At 35.8% G+C, this 20,519-nt stretch overlaps 1 protein-coding gene across 1 annotated transcript; it reads left to right on the top strand.

The window, feature by feature from the left end:
- Positions 1-759: 759 nt before the first annotated feature.
- LOC136977589 (excitatory amino acid transporter 2-like) lies at positions 760-17,047 on the top strand. The gene is made up of 10 exons (XM_067273111.1): positions 760-951; positions 11,239-11,336; positions 11,401-11,599; positions 11,674-11,887; positions 11,949-12,091; positions 12,167-12,293; positions 12,625-12,858; positions 12,936-13,130; positions 15,699-15,833; positions 15,910-17,047. Exons 2-10 carry the CDS (start codon positions 11,250-11,252, stop codon positions 16,151-16,153), a joined length of 1,578 nt encoding a protein of 525 aa, XP_067129212.1. The 5' UTR covers positions 760-951; positions 11,239-11,249; the 3' UTR covers positions 16,154-17,047.
- Positions 17,048-20,519: the final 3,472 nt, after the last annotated feature.

Genomic DNA, 20,519 nt, shown 5'->3' with positions numbered 1-20,519 from the left:
CGTAAGAATGAAAAGTTTACACTGTTGAAACTGACGTCAACAATGTAAAAATCGTGACTTTAACAATGGAAAACTTACGTTGCTGACGTCAGGGACTATCGCAGCGACACCAACGATGCATGCTAATTACAAGTGAATGAGATAACAATGCAAATCGACTTTGTATTGTTGTGACGTTCGGAAACGCGCAAAACTCCTGCACTTTTTCGTGTAAAAGGGTCGTTTTGGCTGAATGAAGCGCACGAAATTGTTTTTTTTTTTTTTTTTTTTTTTTCACTGACTAGTATTGGCACGAAATTTTACTTTAGTAATAAAGATACAGAAAGTATCATTGGAGCATATCATTCGATGCATGGTTACACTTTGGCATGATTTACTTCCGAATCAGCAGAAATTATCTTAACAGCTGCTATCATCTTGTAATTTTACGCTTTATTTATTCCATTTTCTTACGATAATTTTACAAGAATGGCTCCAAATTTGTATATATTCTAAGCATAAAAATAACTTTATTATATATTAAAATCACTGCAGAAGCTTGCATTGTTGCAGAGGTAGAGAGAGTTTAGGGTTACAAGTAGATGTTTATTATATACTTTAACCTTATTCCTGTAACATCGTTTTCTTTGGCAAGGTTTCAGGTAATCTCGCACGTCTCGTTCGCATAATTACATAGTTATCAATTTATTTATGCAATAAAGAGCAAAAACAGACGGAACAAATATCGGTTGTATTATTAAATTTTATTCGTAGTTAGTCTCGTCTTCGAAATGTCTACGAAAACTGCCTGGATGAATGCCAAATATCCGTGTCTTCTCGTAGATTATCACGAGATTCGAAGGAAGTAGCCTACTACCCGAACCACGTGACCTCTTCGGGTGTCTCTCCGAAGCGTTAGTCGTACATCAGACACAAGGATATCGTTTTGCTCTTTCACAGCGACTAAAAAAGGTAAGCGCCTTCGTTAGCCTTTCAATTTACCTGTTTCTTCCTCGTGTTTAAATGTGGTGGACGACATCTTTTGCTCGGTTTCGTAGCAAATGCAGCCCCGTAGAGTCGAGTGAAGTTAGAATTATTCTGTAAAGTTACAATAAATGCAGTCTTCTTTACTGAAAAGTATCGATTTCTCTGACGTAACACTACTTAACCATTGTTTAATTAACTACTTTCATTGCTTTCCTCTCCCTTCCAGACATTTTCTAGAGCAAGTGTGCAGTCGTACAACTTTGACAGGAAGTATTAATTACCGATTGCACTTCCTGAGTAGTTTTAATCGCTATTTTTTAATTTTATAACTAGTTTTGTGACGTAAACACTATCCAAGTTGTGTTTCTACACGCTTCCAACACTATTAGTATTGGAAGCGTGTAGAAACCTTCACTTTTCTACACAAAAACTCGTCTGCAATCGGAAAGTGATAAATGCATAACTCAATAAGGGGGTCGAAGTAGTTGTGAGGAGAATATAAACTTTGTTTATCTCTGCGGGAGTGGCACGTGGTGTTTTTTGGAAGACCCTGAAAGGAAAAAACACCAAGACTTATCTCTCTGTCCATATTGAATGGTCAGGCCACCTTATGCTTTCATGCATAATGTAATGGTTTCTTATGCTCGCTCAACAGTTTCAATTGTTAATGGAGATTTTACAATTAGAGAAACGTGTGTTGTGTTTAGTACACATATTATACAATAGCCTGTTCCTGTTTTCTATTATAGAAACTAACATTTTAATTCGAATACTGAGTTCTAAGTTTAACACTATAGGAGATTTTTAAATAGAAATTTCAGTGTTTCGGTGTGTTGCGCGTATTTAATGATATACTTTTAAAATTAAATAAATTTTGAATAAAGCTGTCTTTTTCTACGTCGTGTATTTAAATCCTATATTAATTCTGGTTTGAATTAACGTAGGATGTTAATTATAGTTATGAATCCTGTAATAGTTTCGTCAACCAGATACCATATAAATTCTATTATAATGCCTGTTGCTATTGTAATAACAATAGTTCTCAACTCTGGATGTGAACCGAACAGTTATAAACTCTGTATGCATGAAAACTCTGAGCAATTCTAGTCTCTATGAACCCAATTCTAAGTTCTGTAGAGTTGTGGAACCTTAACACTTCTAATCTCTGTACGGGTGTAAACACCACAACAGTTCTAATGTCTGTACGGGTGTAAACACTACAACAGTTCTAATCTCTGTACAGATGTAAAACCTATAACAATTGTGAGCACTATTAAAAATTTAGATCTGATAACAATTCTCAATTCATTATACCCGAAAATACTCATACTAGTAACTCATGCAAATCATACAAATCATAAGATAAAAAGTCAGATCATCACAAAATATGATAAACAATCGACATTTTATGTGACGAAAGCTTGAAAAATGTAAATTTTGGGGTTTTCGGAGTTTTAAAATCTCAACAATATGTGACGAGACCCGATTAGAACACCGGAAATTCATATTGTATGCACAGTTCCAACCGGAAACCAACCGAAATTATCTTTCGAAACGTTTTTATGATACATTTAATTCAATTTAAAGTGGAGCACGTAAACGTCTCTTACGACATTCGAGTTACGAATGGGGTTAGAGCTTTGCTAGTCGTTAAACACGTTTAACTAGTTACCGGGGGGTGAACCGAACGTAATTAATAAATTAAACGGGGGACGAGGTATAGCGTACGAATTAACTCATAGTCTTTAATTATATTCGAGGCCGGCGGTAGAAAATGCTACACTTTCACCAATTTTCGTTAATCACTCACTAATTTTGCATGCAATTATTCCCTTCGATGACCTTGGAACACACTCGATACATCAGCAACCGCCAATTAGTCGTTGCGTCACGTTTTCTGTTGTGTGACGATCGAAGTCGACCTCTTTCTTGTCTATCTTCCTCCCGTCTGCCAGACTTTGGCTCCAGCGAAAGGGAACCAAGCCGGTCTCCATCCCCCGCCGAAATCATTTTTGCAGCTTCGAAAATCGCTTACGAAACCCCCCTTTTAAAAGTATTGAATGGAAGAGGAAACCCCGCAGTTCGATAGAGAAAAGTTTCAATTAATTTCTTTGACGGAAGCCATATTTGTTTGTAAAAAGTTCATATTAGTTTTATTCGGAAAATTCGCACGAATTCTCGTACATGTTCGTTATTTCAAGATAGAAGATGCGAATAACCAGGATGAACCGTTCTGAGCTCTGTACATGTATGAACCCACATCAGTTCTAAGCTTCATATAAGCTTTATGCTTATATAGAGCTTAGAACTGAACTTAGAGCTTAGAAACCCTGAGCTGTTTTAGGCTCTAAATGGGCATGAATCCTGAGCAATTCCAAGCTCTATATGAGCATGAACCCTGAGTTGTTTTAGGCTCTGTATGGACGTGAATCCTGAGCAGTTCTAACCTCTATATGAGCATGAACCCTGAGCTGTTTTAGGCTCTGTATGGGCGTGAATCCTGAGCAGTTCTAACCTCTATATGAGCATGAACCCTGAGCTGTTTTAGGCTCTGTATGGGCGTGAATCCTGAGCAGTTCTAAGCTCTATATGAGCATAACCCTGAGCTGTTTTAGGCTTTGTATGGGCGTGAACCCTGAGCAAAATATGCCCGCAAGTTGCGTAAAAGCAGCGATTATTAGAGAAGCAACGAGACGGTGAAGTGATCAAAATCTCTAAATTTAAGCACAAAAATGTACTTTGAAACTACAGTATAAGGAAATGTGTGTCTATTGTAAAAAAAAAGTCTGTTCATATTCAAAAATATTCATTAAAGTCGACAAAAGCAGCAAAAAAAAATTCAAAAATTACATCGAAAATGCTAAAATGCGCCGAGATCGTCCATCAAAATTTCGCTTTAAAGTGCTGGTAATTTTAATATCTCAAAGCAAATTTTGATATCCTGCTACAAATTAATATAATTTGTCATTGTTTCGACTCTTAACGCGTAATTATTATATGAAGTAGCGTAGTAAATGGCAATTTCAGGGCGTTGTTGTATATAATATAAATTACGAGAATATTATTCACGGAACGGATAATAAGTAAAGTTAATTTACGAGTTTGAATAATTCATTGATAAAATCATATTCCATTCAGGAAATTAGTTTCATTCTTATTAAGATTAGTAATTAACGAGCCCACATACGAGACGTACAGTACACCTTCATCAATCATCTCCGCTAGCGCAAACAATTCGATTCATCCCGCGCTTCGCCAGGGGTAATTTTGGCGCGCGGAACGCTCGATTCGTCCAGGGATTAATCGATTTATCGAATTATTTACTTGCGTCACGCAATTCCCTTCCTGTAGATGCGTTCTCAACCGAAAAAATGACACGTAACCTTGCCTGTCGTGAGGGATGCGAGCAGTTACGAAATATTCTCGGAGCTCGTTACGCATTTATGTTACTCTACCCACTCCTCGCTTTAATCTTTGACCCTTTGTCAGTGTAAAAACAGTACCATCCCTCACCTTTGATCCCCTGCAAATGCGAAAGTATCCGTTTACACCAGTGAAACGGGTGTTCGTAACCTTCGTAACGCTCGTAAAATCGTAATTTTCGCGTAACTAAGAGCAAAAAAATCGCCATTATTCACGAGAGCTATTTAATTTTGAGGTGAGGATGCCGATTCCAAGGGTGCTTCAGTTTTCGTCAGGATTCACGAAACTTTGGAGGTAGAAGCTGACAAAAATCACGATATTTTCGAGTTGAAAGTTAATTTCGGCGGTGGTGAATAGATTTATGGGTGTTTCGAATTGTTTTTCGTGAAGTGAGGCGCGTGGAAAGTCGTACATAACGTGGCTAACTCGAAGAAAATTGGTGAAGGTAGGTAAAGTGAAAGCAGAATCCCTCCTCACGTTTACAGTCATTCAACTGTAAATACGAGGAAAGGGATTCTAAAATGTCTGGTAATACTTTAATTGTTAAGCATCACGTGCAAAATGACTATTTTACAGTTACGAAGCACTTCATTTGTTAAAGTACTACACAAGGGGCAAGCCTACTTTTTCCAATCTCATTAGTTGTGGGGTACTTCCTTTATAAAGTCTTACTTGAGGCCTTAAGTAAGACCTTGTTTACAGAGTAATTGTTCTTTAATAAACTTTTACACAACTTCAATGACGCTTCACACTGAAGCGAAGACAAGGGCTTCTTTAGTGTTGAAAAATTTGAAAAATTCCTTAGAAAATTGGCGCGTAAACACTTCAAATGTTAAGGGTATTATTGTATCACAGTAAGGGTCGATAATACCCCTTAGTAAGAATGGTTTGCCACTTAATTTGTGAGGTAGAGATCGTGTGTTAATTGTTCGCGTGTGAAGTGTTCTTACGAAGGGGAGAGTGTAAACAGGCGGCACTTGTGTGAATCACGCGACAACGACACCCCAACGAATCTGATGCTATAGTAGCAGCGCAACAAATGATATAAAAGAAGGAGGAAAGGTGGGAACCAATTACGTCTGCATTGTCCCTCCCCCCCGTTTTGTGCTCGTTTGGCTTCCATTCAAGCCAACCGAGGTGCCAGACGTTCAGACAGACAATCAGACGGGTCACTTCGCGTTTGTATCTTCTAAATATACCTCCATTCGTATCGAATTTCTTCGTTTCATAGTCGAAACTAAGTTTCTACATCAATTTGTGGACTTTTTTGTCGTCGTTACGTTAAAAAGTAGAAATTTCCACTCGAAATTGTTACTAGAAAATTCCTACTCGAAGTTGGGTTAAAATAGGCCCGTAACGTTACTTTTCGTGACGTTACGGGCCTATTTTAACTTAGAAAACTTGAAAAAAAAACTTAATTAAGCATCGAGATGCATGCTTTACGTAACACGGATCGATTAGAGTTGGTTAACCTTCCCCTTTAACTGCATTATTTCTAGTTACGCTTCATGAGTAAGCACATAATTACACGCATACAATAGATAATTGAAGTACACGTGATCATTATTACCCTACATTATTAGTAACATCTTCTTATATATATACAGAAGAATCTTCGCTGTATGGAGAAGAAAACATAACGTTACGCGTCCTCATTGCGTAACTTTCAACTATCTTTTGCTATTCGTAAAGGCTACGTATCCCATTCGACGTGCCTTTATTTATTTGAATAAGATAACCTCCGGGTGAAGTTGCCACACTCTAAATTTATCAATTGAACGTTATATATATATATAACGTTCAATTATATATATTTATATATACAGTATATACTACCCGAGGTTATCGCCGTTACTCTTTATAATTTTTTGATAGGATGTTTGTCAATTCGATGTCCGGATAAGCGGATATAATTGTGTCAAACAGGAAGTGACGTCGTCCCTTAATTAGACACTAGTTTCTTTAATACGAGACACAAACAATGGGGCACAAAACAGCGCCATTTCTAACTCTTGTAGCGTAGGATGATCAATTGAATTATTACAATTGCAATTTTTAGAATGCTGCAATTTCCTATTTACAATTTAATTCTCACCCCTCCAATTATTTTCTTGTTGAGAAAATTATTTCATGTTTTTTCGACGAAATTTCTGTTGAAAAGCGACATTTTTTTTTTCGGCGTAAATCAAAGATTTTTTATTTTTTTTTTTTAAGTATGACCCAATGAAACTGTAACCCACCCACGTACGACCACCCACAAACCCATAAAAAGTTCAATATATATAAAATGCAGCCAATGCCTACTCCAATTGGGCCTTCAAGCGCTTGTACGGAGCCCGGGTAGAGTTGACACCTGTTTTTTCAGCGGGCCCCTTTTTACCATTTCTGTTTCTGTAACGCGTGGAATGCTTGATTAAAAATACATTAATTCGCAATTCGCAGGGGTAGGAACCACTAAGTGTGCTCTGGTTGACTCCCTCATAACTGGCCCTGACTGCAACTATCCATAAAACTATAAAAGGTTTGTTTTTTAGCCATACAAATGGCCCACCGATGGCCAAGTGGATGAAAACCACCCAATAGCAGTCGTGGGTTCGCACCAACGGCACGTGACGTTTTTCGGGTTTTATTCATGTGTTTATACATAAATGTGGGCCAGTTTCCCATAGAAACTGGCCCACATTTATGTATAAATACTTGGCGGATCGCCCAAGTACTTTTCAAGAGACTTTCTACGCCAAACTGGCCCCATTTAGGTGTTAAGCATGCAAAGAAAACAAAAAAAAAAAAAAAAAAAAAATGTAACGTGACATTGTCTTGGTGCGAACCCGCGACTAATCATGCCATCTGTATTAGAAAAACTGATCAAAATTCCAAGTGTTATCGCTCGAAAGTACAGTACACTTGCCATATTTTTTACATGGCAAAAGTAATGGACACTGTTGTAAATCTAAAAAGAAAAGTCCAAGAAGTGTAATAAATCAGTCTGGTATGACGTCACTTAAGGCGATTGCTGTTAAATAATTTTCCCGCTGGCAGTTACAAAACAGAGATTAACAAAACTCGAATGTTAATATAATATATCTACTTACATAAAAGGAAGTTGTTTTCTGAAAACACGACTCTGTGTTATCTGCTTGGCTGCAGATTGTGTAATTTCGGGTTTGTTTACTTCACTCTTTCAATTAATAACAGACTTTTACAAATGTTTGTGTACTTTGTAATGAAAGTAAGAAAGTGGAAGATCCTTATAATGAAACGTTCCCACCCACCAGTCGTCGAATGAATAAAACCTAACACTGGTAGTTAGTCGTGGGTTCGCGCCTAACAAAACCGCCAAACACTAGTATTCGGTCGCGTGTTCACACCCGACTTAAGTTACGTGGAGTTTTGAGGGTTTTCTACACCTGTCTAATACTTAAACAATGGCCAGTTTCTCGTAGAAAGGCCTTCCGAGTAGCACGCCTTTGTCAGGATTGATGATGTGTTGCCTTTCCGCATCCCACAGAATCAAACTTATAATAAAACGATTCGAAATATAACACTGTACACGAGGACCCCTAATTCAAAATTGCCCGAGCGCCCATGAATCTATAACGCGCCACTGAATGTTTAATGTGTTTGCACTAGCACTGCACGTTGCTGATCGTCATCCAAAAGAAGTTAACTCAGTCGTTCCACTTGGAACGAACACACGCCTGATGATAGATGGAATTCCTTCGAAAACTGTGAGAAGAAATTCGAAAAAAACCTCCCCTGCATCCACTTTGCAAACATTTAGCACCCCCTCCTATCTTCCATTTGCTAGATTTTGGCTCAATTGGCTTGATTTATGTTGGATCTGAGTATTGTTTATTATTTTCTAGTAGTTAAACATAGCCCGAGGATTTTTTTCGAGGGGGGTCAAAACGACACAGGCAATCGGATGCATTATCGAAAGGAGCCGAGTGCCTCGTGCTGTGCCAAAACGTTTCGACAGCGCGACACGTTTAAAATTATGTCACGGCTTATTTATAAAACTGTAAATGTGGAAATCCCAATATCTCATTGTCTTTCCTCCTCCCTCTTTATTAATACGTGTCTATAATGAGGGGAAGATGCCCCACTTCGTCCGATAATGCAAGGTATGGATTTTTATCTAGTAATGATGATTTTGTATTGACTTATCCCTTCTGTTTTAAACCTGCGCCATCATTCCCTCAATCGCAGGTAAGATGGCACTCGAAATATTATATATTTCTGTGTATTTTATATCGTCCTTCCCGAAATATTAAGCGTAATTCGGGAAAGGTGGCTCATTTTTCTCCTATTTTAGTGAAAAATTATTGATTTTTTTTTTCTATTTTTAAGTGTAAAGTAGGTGTTAAAATTCATCGAATTTGCTTATCCTTCATGCATTCTGCTAAAAGAATGCTAAGACTTTTAAGTAGGTCTCGAGCTATTTTATTTCAAACCAGAATGCAACGTTATGTACATTTTTTTCTTCTACCTCCCCCCTTGGCTCTGCCAACTTTTGTCATTCAATCCAAATCTCGCGAGAATAGAAGCACGTGAGAATATTTAAACCCGGTTCGTCCTCCTCCCTTCGTTCTTTGGAAGTTACTTAGGGTTTAAGTTACTTTTGTTAATTAAATCTCAAGGTTTTTTGCTGCTATTTTTAAAACATTTTTTAAAAGTAAGTCCCGAGTGATTAGCGAAAACAAAAGAAAGTATTTTAAAGGGGATTTTAAAAGACAAACGACGTGGAACTAAAAATGGCTGCTTACTTGACACGTCTTGCCATCTGTCGTCGATATTCTAAATTATTTATTGCATGTTTTTTTAATGGATTAATTTAAATTTAAGTAAAGAAACTGACAATATGTAAATTACATTGAACAATCGAGTATATACTAAAGCAGTGTTGAGCGGTTCGGATGACGAAAAGGCATAATGCTGAGCATTTCAGAAGAATGTCAAGCACACATTGCGCTTGCCTTTCAGAAGGTACAGAAGCACGCATTATACTGTGCATTTCAGAAGCTATAGAAGCATGCACTCTGCGGAACCTTTCAGAAGATATAGAAGCAATGGCTGTGCCGAACCTTTTAACCTTTCAGAAGATAGAGAGGCATGCACCCTGCGGAACCTTTCAGAAGATATAGAAGCATGCACCCTGCGGAACCTTTCAGAAGATATAGAAGCATGCACCCTGCGGAACCTTTCAGAAGATATAGAAGCAATGGCTGTGCCTAACCTTTTAGAAGATAAATGGGCAGGCATTTTACCGTGCCTTTCAGAACATTTGTATATTTTGAAAGGATCGGTACAACACATTAAACTACAATTTATGTTAAACACATCAGAAAAAGCAAATTTTCTCGATACATTTCGAAACGTATTACGTTTTAAATGACGTAAAATAAACGTCGAACAGCTCGACAAACGTCAAAATGTAGACGATATAAAGCCCGCTTATAACGTATTTAAAGAGAAAATGGTATTTGTCGAGTAAACAAACTTTCAATTTATAAAAATTAATGACTCGTTTGAAAGGTAAATCTTGATCTTGGATTCTCCCCGGGGTTTAAAATGTAAATTAACTTCTAACTTCCGCTTTCGCACGCCATTTCCCCTCTGGCTTCTCCGCGTGAAACACTTTAAAAAGCACGAAACTTTCCAACATATTTTGATTTTTTCGCCATTTTTACATTTAGCCCAACTACGTAAGGTCGATTGAGTTCGCGTGTCGTGTGTATCTGTTTTCCAACCGGTAGATCGCGAACTACATTCTTAATGTTACTGTCTATAGCTTGCCGGAAAAGGTTGCCAAATTAGATTGTTAAATGCCTTCTAATTCGGGTGTTTGCATTAGGCATTAATAAAAAATACAGTTAAATCGATCGACGAATCTGCGTGTCAAAGGCCAACATTCAATATTTAGTCAAATTTGGTTTGTTTAACAGTTTAAAATGAAACGTACAATTGTAGAAAAGGAGGAAATTTTGTAAAGAAAAATTGCATAAAATTTGACCCCTGACCCCGAATTAAATGTAAATAAATGTCAGACATAAATATTAGTCTGGATGTCTTCAGGAAGATTCGATATGATGTAATCAATGAAGCTTACGGGGTCAATCGATACGGCTCGTCTACTAAACCAGAAGGGATGTCTCCTTACAAGAAGTATGTGGAAACTAATTGAATCTTTCGTATCTCTAATGGCAGCTGCTGAAGATTTTGTTAGTTGTATTTGGATTTTGGCCCACTGCATATTAATTCTTTGTACGGATTTACTTAATTCAACGAGAATTCCGGTCAGTTTCAGGTGGAATTTACTTATTCATACGAAGATTCTCTCTGCTTTCCTGAAGGGATTCGAGTACTTCGGCGCGAGATATAAAGATCTAGCACCATAGGAATTTGTGATTTAGGACAGTTCATAAACCATCGCCATCGTCGTCATCACTTGTGTCAATACGTAAGCAATTTTCTTGAAAGTGTAGAAAACAACCATAACTTCTTGCTTGAAGAAGCTGGATTTTCATGGGGTGGAATGCCAGATATGTCACCCCTCAATTTCCACTCGACTCCTGTACAGCGAGCCTTTTGTGCCTTAGTAATGGATGGATAGGTCCCTTCAGACCTAGTGATTAAATCCCTACTTAATGAGCCTTTCAGGAGGCTGGGGCTTCCTGAAAGGGTACAGGGATCTAAAGCCCACATCATCTTCAATTTAAAAAACTGTCCATATATTCGCGTGATTCACTATCAAAACTACGCGTTATTCTTTGCATCTCCAGTTGTTCTTCCTGTAAGAGATGCATTGACCATTTACAAAACTAATTCACTACAATTATGGCTTTTTAGATTGAAACAAAATGGCGGATCAGAAACCTTCGGAACCAAATGCTAAATCACCAATGTTGAGTAATTTGAGATATTCGCGAGCTGGATCGCTAAGAAAGGTAAACATTTCAATTTTGACATGGAAATTTTATTGAAAATTGTAATTCTAATATCTTGATGTAGGTCCTGAAATGGATAAGAGTCAATTTGCTCCTAGTCTTGACCATCATAGGAGTTCTGTTAGGAATACTCATAGGTTTTCTAGCACGTTTGGGTGACTACAGCGAAAAGACCGCCATGTTAGTCTTATTCCCGGGAGATATATTGATGAGCATGTTGAAAATGTTGATTCTACCTCTTATCATATCTTCCATGATCTCGGGTAAGCTTAGCTTTTGTATATAATTCTATGCTCACGTCTTTAATTGCGAATACATGAATATACTATACTTGCAGGATTGGCTCAGTTGGATGCAAAATCCAGTGGTAAAATGGGTTATCGAGCTTTACTATATTATTTCGCGACCACCATTTTTGCTGCCATTGTTGGTATCATTTTGGTAACGTCTATTCATCCCGGTGATCCCGCCATTAAGGAGCAGGTCCACGTGGAAGAGGAACAAACACCCGTGAATGTTTCTACTTTAGATTCCTTCCTGGATCTTATCAGGTGAGCATAATCTTCTGAAACTTCCTGTAAGCATAAAGGACCCTAACACTTTCTCTTTCAGGAATTTGTTTCCAGATAATTTGCTCCAAGCTTGCTTCCAGTCTGCTCACACAACGTACAAAGAGGTTAACGTTACAAGGGATAACATGACCGAAATTAAAGAAAAGGCCATTATAGTCTACAGAGATGGAACCAACGTCATGGGTAAATCTTCATTAAAATAGTAAAAATGTTTTAATAGTTTTATTTAAAATTAGCAAAACTCAAACTTTTTTTCAGGTTTAATTGTATTTTGCGTGGCTTTCGGCATAATTGCGGGTCAGATGGGTCACGATGGAGAGTTAATGGTGCAATTTTTCGTTGTACTTAATGACATCATCATGAGGATCGTTGGTTTAATTATGTGGTAAGTTAACTGAATTAAATTTATTATCGGGATTTTATCATCTAGGGCGGTGGTTCTCATCTTTTTTGAACAGTGGCGCGCACGAGTTTTGGTGGCACGTGTAGGGACAAAGATGCCATTTTAAAGAACTTTTTACGTAAATAACGTTAAGTAAACAAAAAATTAACATTTTTAAAGTGAATTATTGAAATTTTCTGCTATTTTTATAAGAAGTTTGTGGCACCAGTGCTCACAATGCACTGGTGCCACATTTCACAAAGCACTGGTGTGCCACAACGCACTGAAATACATCAATTAAGAAGACAATCCTAATTCTAATTTAATTTTCAAGGTATTCTCCTATCGGTATCATGTTTTTGATCATCGGGAAGATCATGCTTATCAAGGATTTAGCTACTACCGCTAATGCGCTAGGACTTTATATGGTCACGGTTATCACGGGACTCATCATCCACGCGTGCATCACCCTACCGCTGCTTTATTTCGTCTTCACTAGAAAGAACCCACTCACATTCTTCCGAGGGATGCTGCAAGCTTGGATTACAGCTTTGGGTACCGCTTCCAGGTGAGTTCTTGACACCAGACGTTTTTACAGGTGTGCCACAAGAAAACCAACGTTTCATTTACTATTTATATACATAGTGCCGCCACTCTGCCAGTTACATTCCAGTGTTTGGAGGAGAACAACAAGATTGACAAGCGTGTAACACGTTTCGTGCTACCAGTGGGTGCAACAGTCAACATGGATGGCACAGCTCTATATGAAGCTGTGGCTTCTATTTTCATCGCCCAGATGAACAATGTACCATTGGATCCTGGTAAAATTATCGCAGTAAGGTTAGTCTTGTTCACGAATTCTCTCCATTTTAATACCCCTAGTCATATAATTAGTATGTGGCTTTTGTGGCCGTACTTATCTATTGATTATACACATCGGGTGACTTCCTGGCAAAAGTTCAATAGATAATTCCGAGTGCAATGTTCAATAACGTTTATTGTTGCGAGCTCGATCGACTTGTCAACGAAGTTTGGCAGAAAATTTAAATTAGACCAGTGCGAGTGACGTCACACGGGGGATTTGAAGCAAACGCTCGAGCACCGGAAAAAATTATCGATTAAACGTGTTACCACGAAACGAGTTAAATCATTCGTGACGGCAAGAAAATTATTAAAATTAATTTCTAAACTTTCAAAAACGTCCGATCGATCGGCATAATTTTTCTTACACTTGGTAATAAAGGAAGGGCGTAACCACCGGTGTGTAACCATCTGTGGTTCCGGTTCCTTTTCGTTAATTATTTAATTGAACACTTAGAAAAAAACGGCTGTTAAATGATAACAGCAAAATTTGGTAAATGGCTTTAAAAAATCCTTAATCGATGGTACATTATTTGTAACACTCGAAGCACGATTTCTTTGTCCTAAAGTATAAGTAACCCTTAGATCCACATAATAATTCATTAACCACACGCCCACTAACTTCTATCGAAAGCTGTATTTGCTTGTACACGAGGATCCGGATTCGATTACCATCACGAAAGTGAAACCACGACTTCATTTACATTTTCTATTCTTGGATTTCTAAGGATTAAAATACGAAATACGTTGTGTATTGCCTGGACACTGTACAAAACACAACGAATCATCGTAGCTTAATCGCACGATTCGACGATTTGCCGCTAGGAAGGTGTCCATTATATTGGCACATTTACAACTACTTCAAATTCAAATTTCGATTTTTCGATCAAAAATAAAATGAAGTGTATTTAGCGAATTTAAACAATAAAAATCTTGGCATGACTTATTTATTGATGGCAATCGATGAAGGAGAACATCTCGATGAATGACAATCTTTTTATGCAAATTTGGAGGAGGTCTGAGCGTTTAGTCTAATGTATTCAAACAACTTAATGACTCGACGTTTGCATGTATTTAGTAAGCATCAGAAGATCTTTTTTAAAACAAAAATCATTAAATCAGAGAGGTTTTCTTCCTTTGTTTTTCGCAAAATATAGTTTTTTCCTCTTGTCCGATTCTAGTTTTTCCGCCCTCTCAAAAACCGCTCTGACTTAAAAATCGATTAGATACGAGCCATTTCTAATTAAAGATAATAAACTAATCGAGGTTCCATTAACTTGCAAATTATTTTATTCTTTAAAGAATAAAGTATAAAAGATGTCGATTTATGGTTTTCTTCTTTTTGCTTTATTCTCCTGAATATAAATCGAACCATTTGCATGATTATCAAGTGGCTTATTCTTTACTATCTGAGATTTTTAATCGTGTGTTATATGAGAAATTACTTAATCGATAGCGGAAAAAAAATATATTCTACCTTCGAAAAAAAGACATTTTAATAAGATTTATTGATTTAATAAACGTATATTAACAGCTTGTTTCCGTTGATTTGTATTTTTCGTGCTCTGAGAGAACCGTGATCGAAAGTTCCCTAGGAATTTTTGGGGGTGGATACGTTGGGTTTTCCTCGTTACCCTGCTCCTTCATTGTGGGCCTGGCCAAGAGATGGGTATGGTTAAAAGGCCTTCTGAATGTCCACACAAGGCCTTTCAATAATACCCATCACGAAATAATCCAAAAAAGTGATACAAACCACTTCTCTATATCTAAATACTGTCGAGGAATAATAAATGTTATTCTACAATTCGAATGGAAATCGAACTCGGAATCGAGGGCGTCCATAAGGAGGAGCCGGGTGAAATTTTGCAGCAATGGTATTTTATAACAGTAAATTTATGTTAAATTAATAGCCATCACGAAATAACGAGCATCGAGATGGCCCCTCTACTTTATCTTATATCGGGCATTTTACACAGATCTTAAGTCATATCCAGGTGCTGTAGTGTTCGAAAGACTACATTTTGTAAGATAAATGGAGTTTTTGCGAGTTTTTATGCGTGTTTTATTCATTCTCATGAAAGTAGATGAAGATAATGTAAGTAGAAACAAACTACTTTTTAGAGAATCGACCGATTCTTATATATTTTTCACTTGTCTGATGCATCTTATGATTTATTTAAACTGTTATTTTATAAACAGAACTTTTATCATACGAACATACAGGTGCTGTACTCTTGTATTTATTGCTAAACATTTAAATATTCTTCTACCTTCTACATCGAATCCTTATTTTAGACGTTTTAATAAATATTATCAGGTAAAATCTCGTATTATATAGTTTATATAGCTATAATTTCCAAATTTATCATAAAGTTCGGATCCACATTAAGAACGAAACTATTTATCCAAGCGTGTTTACCTAATAAGGATGGCTTTGTCTATTCTGTTTATCTGTTTTCCTTTCGGATAAGTATGTTTTATGTATAGTTATGCCCTAGAAGTTTTCTTTATTATAATATATACATATATTTATTTATTTATTTCCAGTCTTACAGCTACAGCAGCTAGTATCGGTGCAGCCAGTGTACCCAGTGCCGGTTTGGTGACCATGATGCTGGTATTAACCGCTCTAGGACTGCCAGTGGACGACATCGCTATGATTCTTAGCGTGGATTGGTTGTTGTAAGTAGTAGAATCATAAAATAATGCAATTGTTTGAGTAGCGTTACGTCATTTCACACGCAAACTGTCGTTGCAGGGATCGACTTCGAACATCCGTCAACGTAGTGGGTGACGCATTCGGAGCCGGGATCGTGTATCACTTGTCTAAATCGGAATTGGATCAGATAGATGCCGAACATCAAGCTCGCTTGGAGCAGGAATTGGCCGAGATAGGACCCATCCGAAAGTTATCCATCGCTGCCAAACGAACTCTGGTTGGAAGCTGCAAACGCAAAGGAGACGGAAGTTCTTTCGACGAAACGAACGACACCAACATTTAAAATGGCGGCTTTTTGTACAAAGAATCCTCCACAATACGATTCTAGACCAGGGTGCACGTGACACGATAGTAATATTCGCTTTGCATGATGTTACCCCATTGTGAAGACGACATCGAGATGGCTCCAAAAATCGATTATCCGTTAAGAAACGTTATATTAATTCAAAAAATAATATAATCGCTTATTAACGGATAATTTTTATTATTTTATCTATTCAAAAACTTGTTAAAAAACGAAAAACAAACAAAAAAACATACGTATTTCTTTATCGTTGATCGCGCGTGTACATGCTTCAAAGTATATTTATATTTAACACCGACATTTTTACATTAAAAAAATCATTTATTTTTATGAAAAGATTATATATAATATATTTTAAAATGAAATTTAACGAAATCAGTAAATGAAAAAACAAAAAAATATTTTGTATATCGATTATTTTTACGAGGATTTTAGGATTCGTCTTCGGAATCGGATTTCTATCAGGCAGAGTTAAAAGCTCGGAAAAAAATAATCGGGTTACGGACTTAATTTCCGAATTTTTCGCCCTTGCAACTGCAAAAATTCACATAAAACGTAATTGGTGAATGGTAGAAATCCGTTTCCGTCATATTGGAACGAAGAGTTTCAATAAAGAAGGGATCAAAGTTGTTATTCGATCACCCTTACAAAAGACCTCCCTCATTAATCGGAGGTGTATTTTATAATTCTCTAAATTGATAATATATATATATTGCCGATTTTTTAAACATTTTTTTTTTTCAATTGTGTTATACTTTATCTTCGTTACTAGTACGGATTGTTGTTACCCATCTATCGATTTCTTGTTTGATTCGCTTTGTATTATGTGTATTTTATACTTAATAGATTAAAACTGGAGTAAACCAAACTTTACATTGCCTATTCTTGTTTCCTTAATTAACTAATTAAATATTTTATGTATTCTTATCCTAAATACCCACTAAACCATCGATGCTCCAAGATAAAGGATGCTACAAGGTTGTGCCGAAACATCCATCAAATACTGAGACAGAAGTACCAACTTAGTCAGGCCATTCATCGGTCGAGAAACGGCTAGACTTCTTGGATTTCCATCAAAAGGGCTCGATATATCTACTCCATAGATATACCGGGCCGTATTAGCCTCTATAGAAATTCTAACAAACAAACGAATGATTTTAGTATTAGTACCGGTGCTGCAGAGTCTTTAAAAGAATGCAAAAATCAACTCATTCTACAGATATTCAAAGAAAAATGTGCTCTAAGTAACCGTTCGATATTTATAACTCCGTACAAGGGCACTGTACTTCGCGAAACGGCGGTATTGACGCATTCGCGTTACTCAATACGTTGCAGTGACGAATTTCGAATTACTAAAAGTTCGTAGCACTTTCGGTAATTAGCGGAACACGAACAAGAACTTGTAAGAAAAAAAAAGTCAGTAACAAGGAATTAAAAATAGAAAATTACTTAACTTGGAAAGCAAAAAAAGTAAGTAATTTGAAGAAAATTTACTTTAATAGCAAGCCAACACCGTTAAAACAATAAATGAATTAAGCTGCATTATATTTTAATAGACTCGATAAATTTCGATTTTTTTTTTTAATTCAAAAAAAATTGTATGGATCTGGCAACACTTTTTACAACAATGAAATTTGATGTACCAACTTAATGGCGCCTCGTTTCGTCAATGGATTGAATCTTTTCTTATAAAAACTTTTGACCTTTTTCGAAGAATTCTATCAAACTCGATTGACCGATAGCCCAAATTTTTATTTTACTCAATTTTTTTTTATCTCGAAGAAGATTTTCAAGAGTTTAAAAATGGAATAGTTTATTACAGGCTAATGGATGCGAGCGGCATCGATTATTGAAGAGAAACTCGGCAACAACACGTGGCGGGAGTGACACTCGTTAGAGATCTAATCGATAAAATTGCTAGAAATTACCATAATAAGACCTGGAGGAGCGGCGATGCCGTGATGAATTATTAAATAAATTTATTTAAAACATACAAACAAAACCCGCTCGTGTGCGCTTCACGTAAACCACCGACATCGTCAGAGTTCGTCTGAAAATTTCGAATAATAAAAAAATAATTAATTAAAAGTAATGAATTATTTTTAAAAAATACTTTCTAAAATTTATAATTTTAATAAACTTAGCAAATTTTATAATTAATTCGAAAAGTTTTATAATATTTTTCATCACTACGTTGCAGTTTCTGTATTTAAATATGCGTCGCATCTTTCTTTAATTTAAACGATTCATTAAAATTATCCCACCGTTAATTATTAACGGTGGGATAATTTAAAACGATTTTTTAAAATTCGTTTTATGTACGAAGATACCTTTTTAAAAATAATTACGATATTGGAATAATTAGTAATCGACACACTAGATGGCGGCACATAAGTATATTTTTGAATGTGTAAAACTTTTTCACTTATCATACTTTTTATAATTCTTTATATATTATAAAGCGTATAAAAATAAAATTAAGTTTTTATTGAAATAATTATTACGTAAAAATTATTTTAAAATATCGGCGCTTTCACGTGGACGTTTGTGTCATTAATCTTATTTGATTAAGAATGAATTATATGTAATATTAAATCTAACTTTATTTTAGTTAAATTGATTTTTTTCTCTGTAAAAAAATGTTTAATCGAAAATAATAAATAATTTTGAAATATTAAACATATTTACCGGATAATAAACATAAAATTATAAATGATAAGCGTTACATATTTTGAAAACTTCACGTTAGGTTCGATCATGGTTTGATTAATTTACGTATTTTATCAAACAAAATTAAAACTTCGGCTTTTAATTGGTAACTTTTAAACGTTTGAAGTAAATTACTCGATCGATTATTCCAAGTAATTAAATTCGACTTTATTAATACCTGGCCCTATCGATAATTAACATTTCAATATTAATCATAAAAATCCAAAAATAGCGACGTCTGACGGTCGCCATCTTTAATATTATTCCAGCGTTAATCATCAAGAAATATTTCACGTTCCTCGCTTATAAATTCATTCTAACAGCTTTAAATTAAGATTTTTAGAATTCGTCACGACAAGGATGACGTCAAATGGATTTTTAGATGAACGTTTTTTTTTTTATAAACGTCAACGTCGATCTCGTTTGTAACGCGTCCAGGCCGAGACTAGACGAGACGAGTGGATAAAACTGTCCAAACCGTACATACATAGATTATCGTAAAATTCTTGCAATAAATTTGCTAAACGAGAATAAAGCAATTTTTTTTTTTTTTTAAATTATAAAATAGTTGCTGTAATTTTTTTATAGAAGCGTAATGGAAGTTTAGTAAATTGTTTCTTCTTAAATAGAATCAAGATATGCAATACACTTTCTATATTTTAAGGCAGAAAAATTGCTTTAAATGCAGAAAAATATGATTTTTAAGTCCAAGTCCTTAATATAATAAATAAAAATCTGTTTTTTTATTCAATAAACCTCGATATAACGAAAAAGAATGAAAGTTTGCTTCTGTCAATCAAAACGACGCGATTCGCGACGCGCGTGACGAAAAATTTGTGAACGCGTCGCGAACGAAATTTTCTCGTTTATATTATTCATTAATATACCTACTATAATTTATATGTTTAAACATTATTATTAATTTATTATCATCAGTATATCTCGATTACAATGCGTGTAAGACACGCGACTCGCGCGATGTAGAAGCGACTAATCGCTTGAGGCTAAACGTCATGTGTACGTGACGAGATCGAACGATAATTGTATCAATTAAAGATGACAAGTGTTTCGGTTGGAGATCGGAAGCCATTTAATTGGATTAAAGCTAAAGATCGTTTCCGGAATGAAAAGTGCGACTTGTATTGATCGTGTGTGTCGCCCGCGCTGTTTACTTAGTTTGCAATTATTTTAAAAAGTTTTCCAGGAACTTTAGGCCCGTCCTTTATATCAGAATTTCTAATTTGTTTTTTATACTAGAAGTGCCATCGGGGATTATAAAACACAGAATATTTTCTCTAAACCTAATCCAAAAAACGGGTAGCGTTTTTTTTATTTTTGATTGTTATATGAGGGTTTATCTTAAATTGTTTGTTGTAAAACAAATTTAACACAGAGAAACAAAGTGTCATACGTTTTTTAACGAAATAATCCAAAAACGGGCGCCATTTTGTTCAATCTTAGACTAAAGTAATTAGCAAGATTTTTAGCATGAACTCAAATTTTGTTTCTGAAGTAGCGGATTGTCAAAATGGTAGAATTTTCCTTACTTATATATAATTTCTTATAGGAAATGAAAACTCAATTTACATACAAATACTAATCTTCCTACAGCTGATTTACATTGTTTTAATAATTC

Source organism: Centruroides vittatus, unplaced genomic scaffold (assembly GCF_030686945.1).
Source record: "Centruroides vittatus isolate TY-2023 unplaced genomic scaffold, ASM3068694v2 contig_461, whole genome shotgun sequence".
NCBI classification, from domain to species: Eukaryota; Metazoa; Arthropoda; class Arachnida; order Scorpiones; family Buthidae; genus Centruroides; species Centruroides vittatus.
Note: the sequence above shows the minus strand (reverse complement) of the source record. Positions and strands in the feature narration are given on the sequence as shown.

Excerpts from the sequence above, each read along its gene's own strand:
- LOC136977589 (XM_067273111.1), top strand. The coding sequence starts at position 11,250 with ATGGCGGATCAGAAACCTTCGGAACCAAATGCTAAATCACCAATGTTG. Across the intron at positions 11,337-11,400 it reads GAGCTGGATCGCTAAGAAAG|GTCCTGAAATGGATAAGAGT; the intron begins GTAAACATTTCA and ends ATCTTGATGTAG. Across the intron at positions 12,294-12,624 it reads ATCGTTGGTTTAATTATGTG|GTATTCTCCTATCGGTATCA; the intron begins GTAAGTTAACTG and ends TTAATTTTCAAG.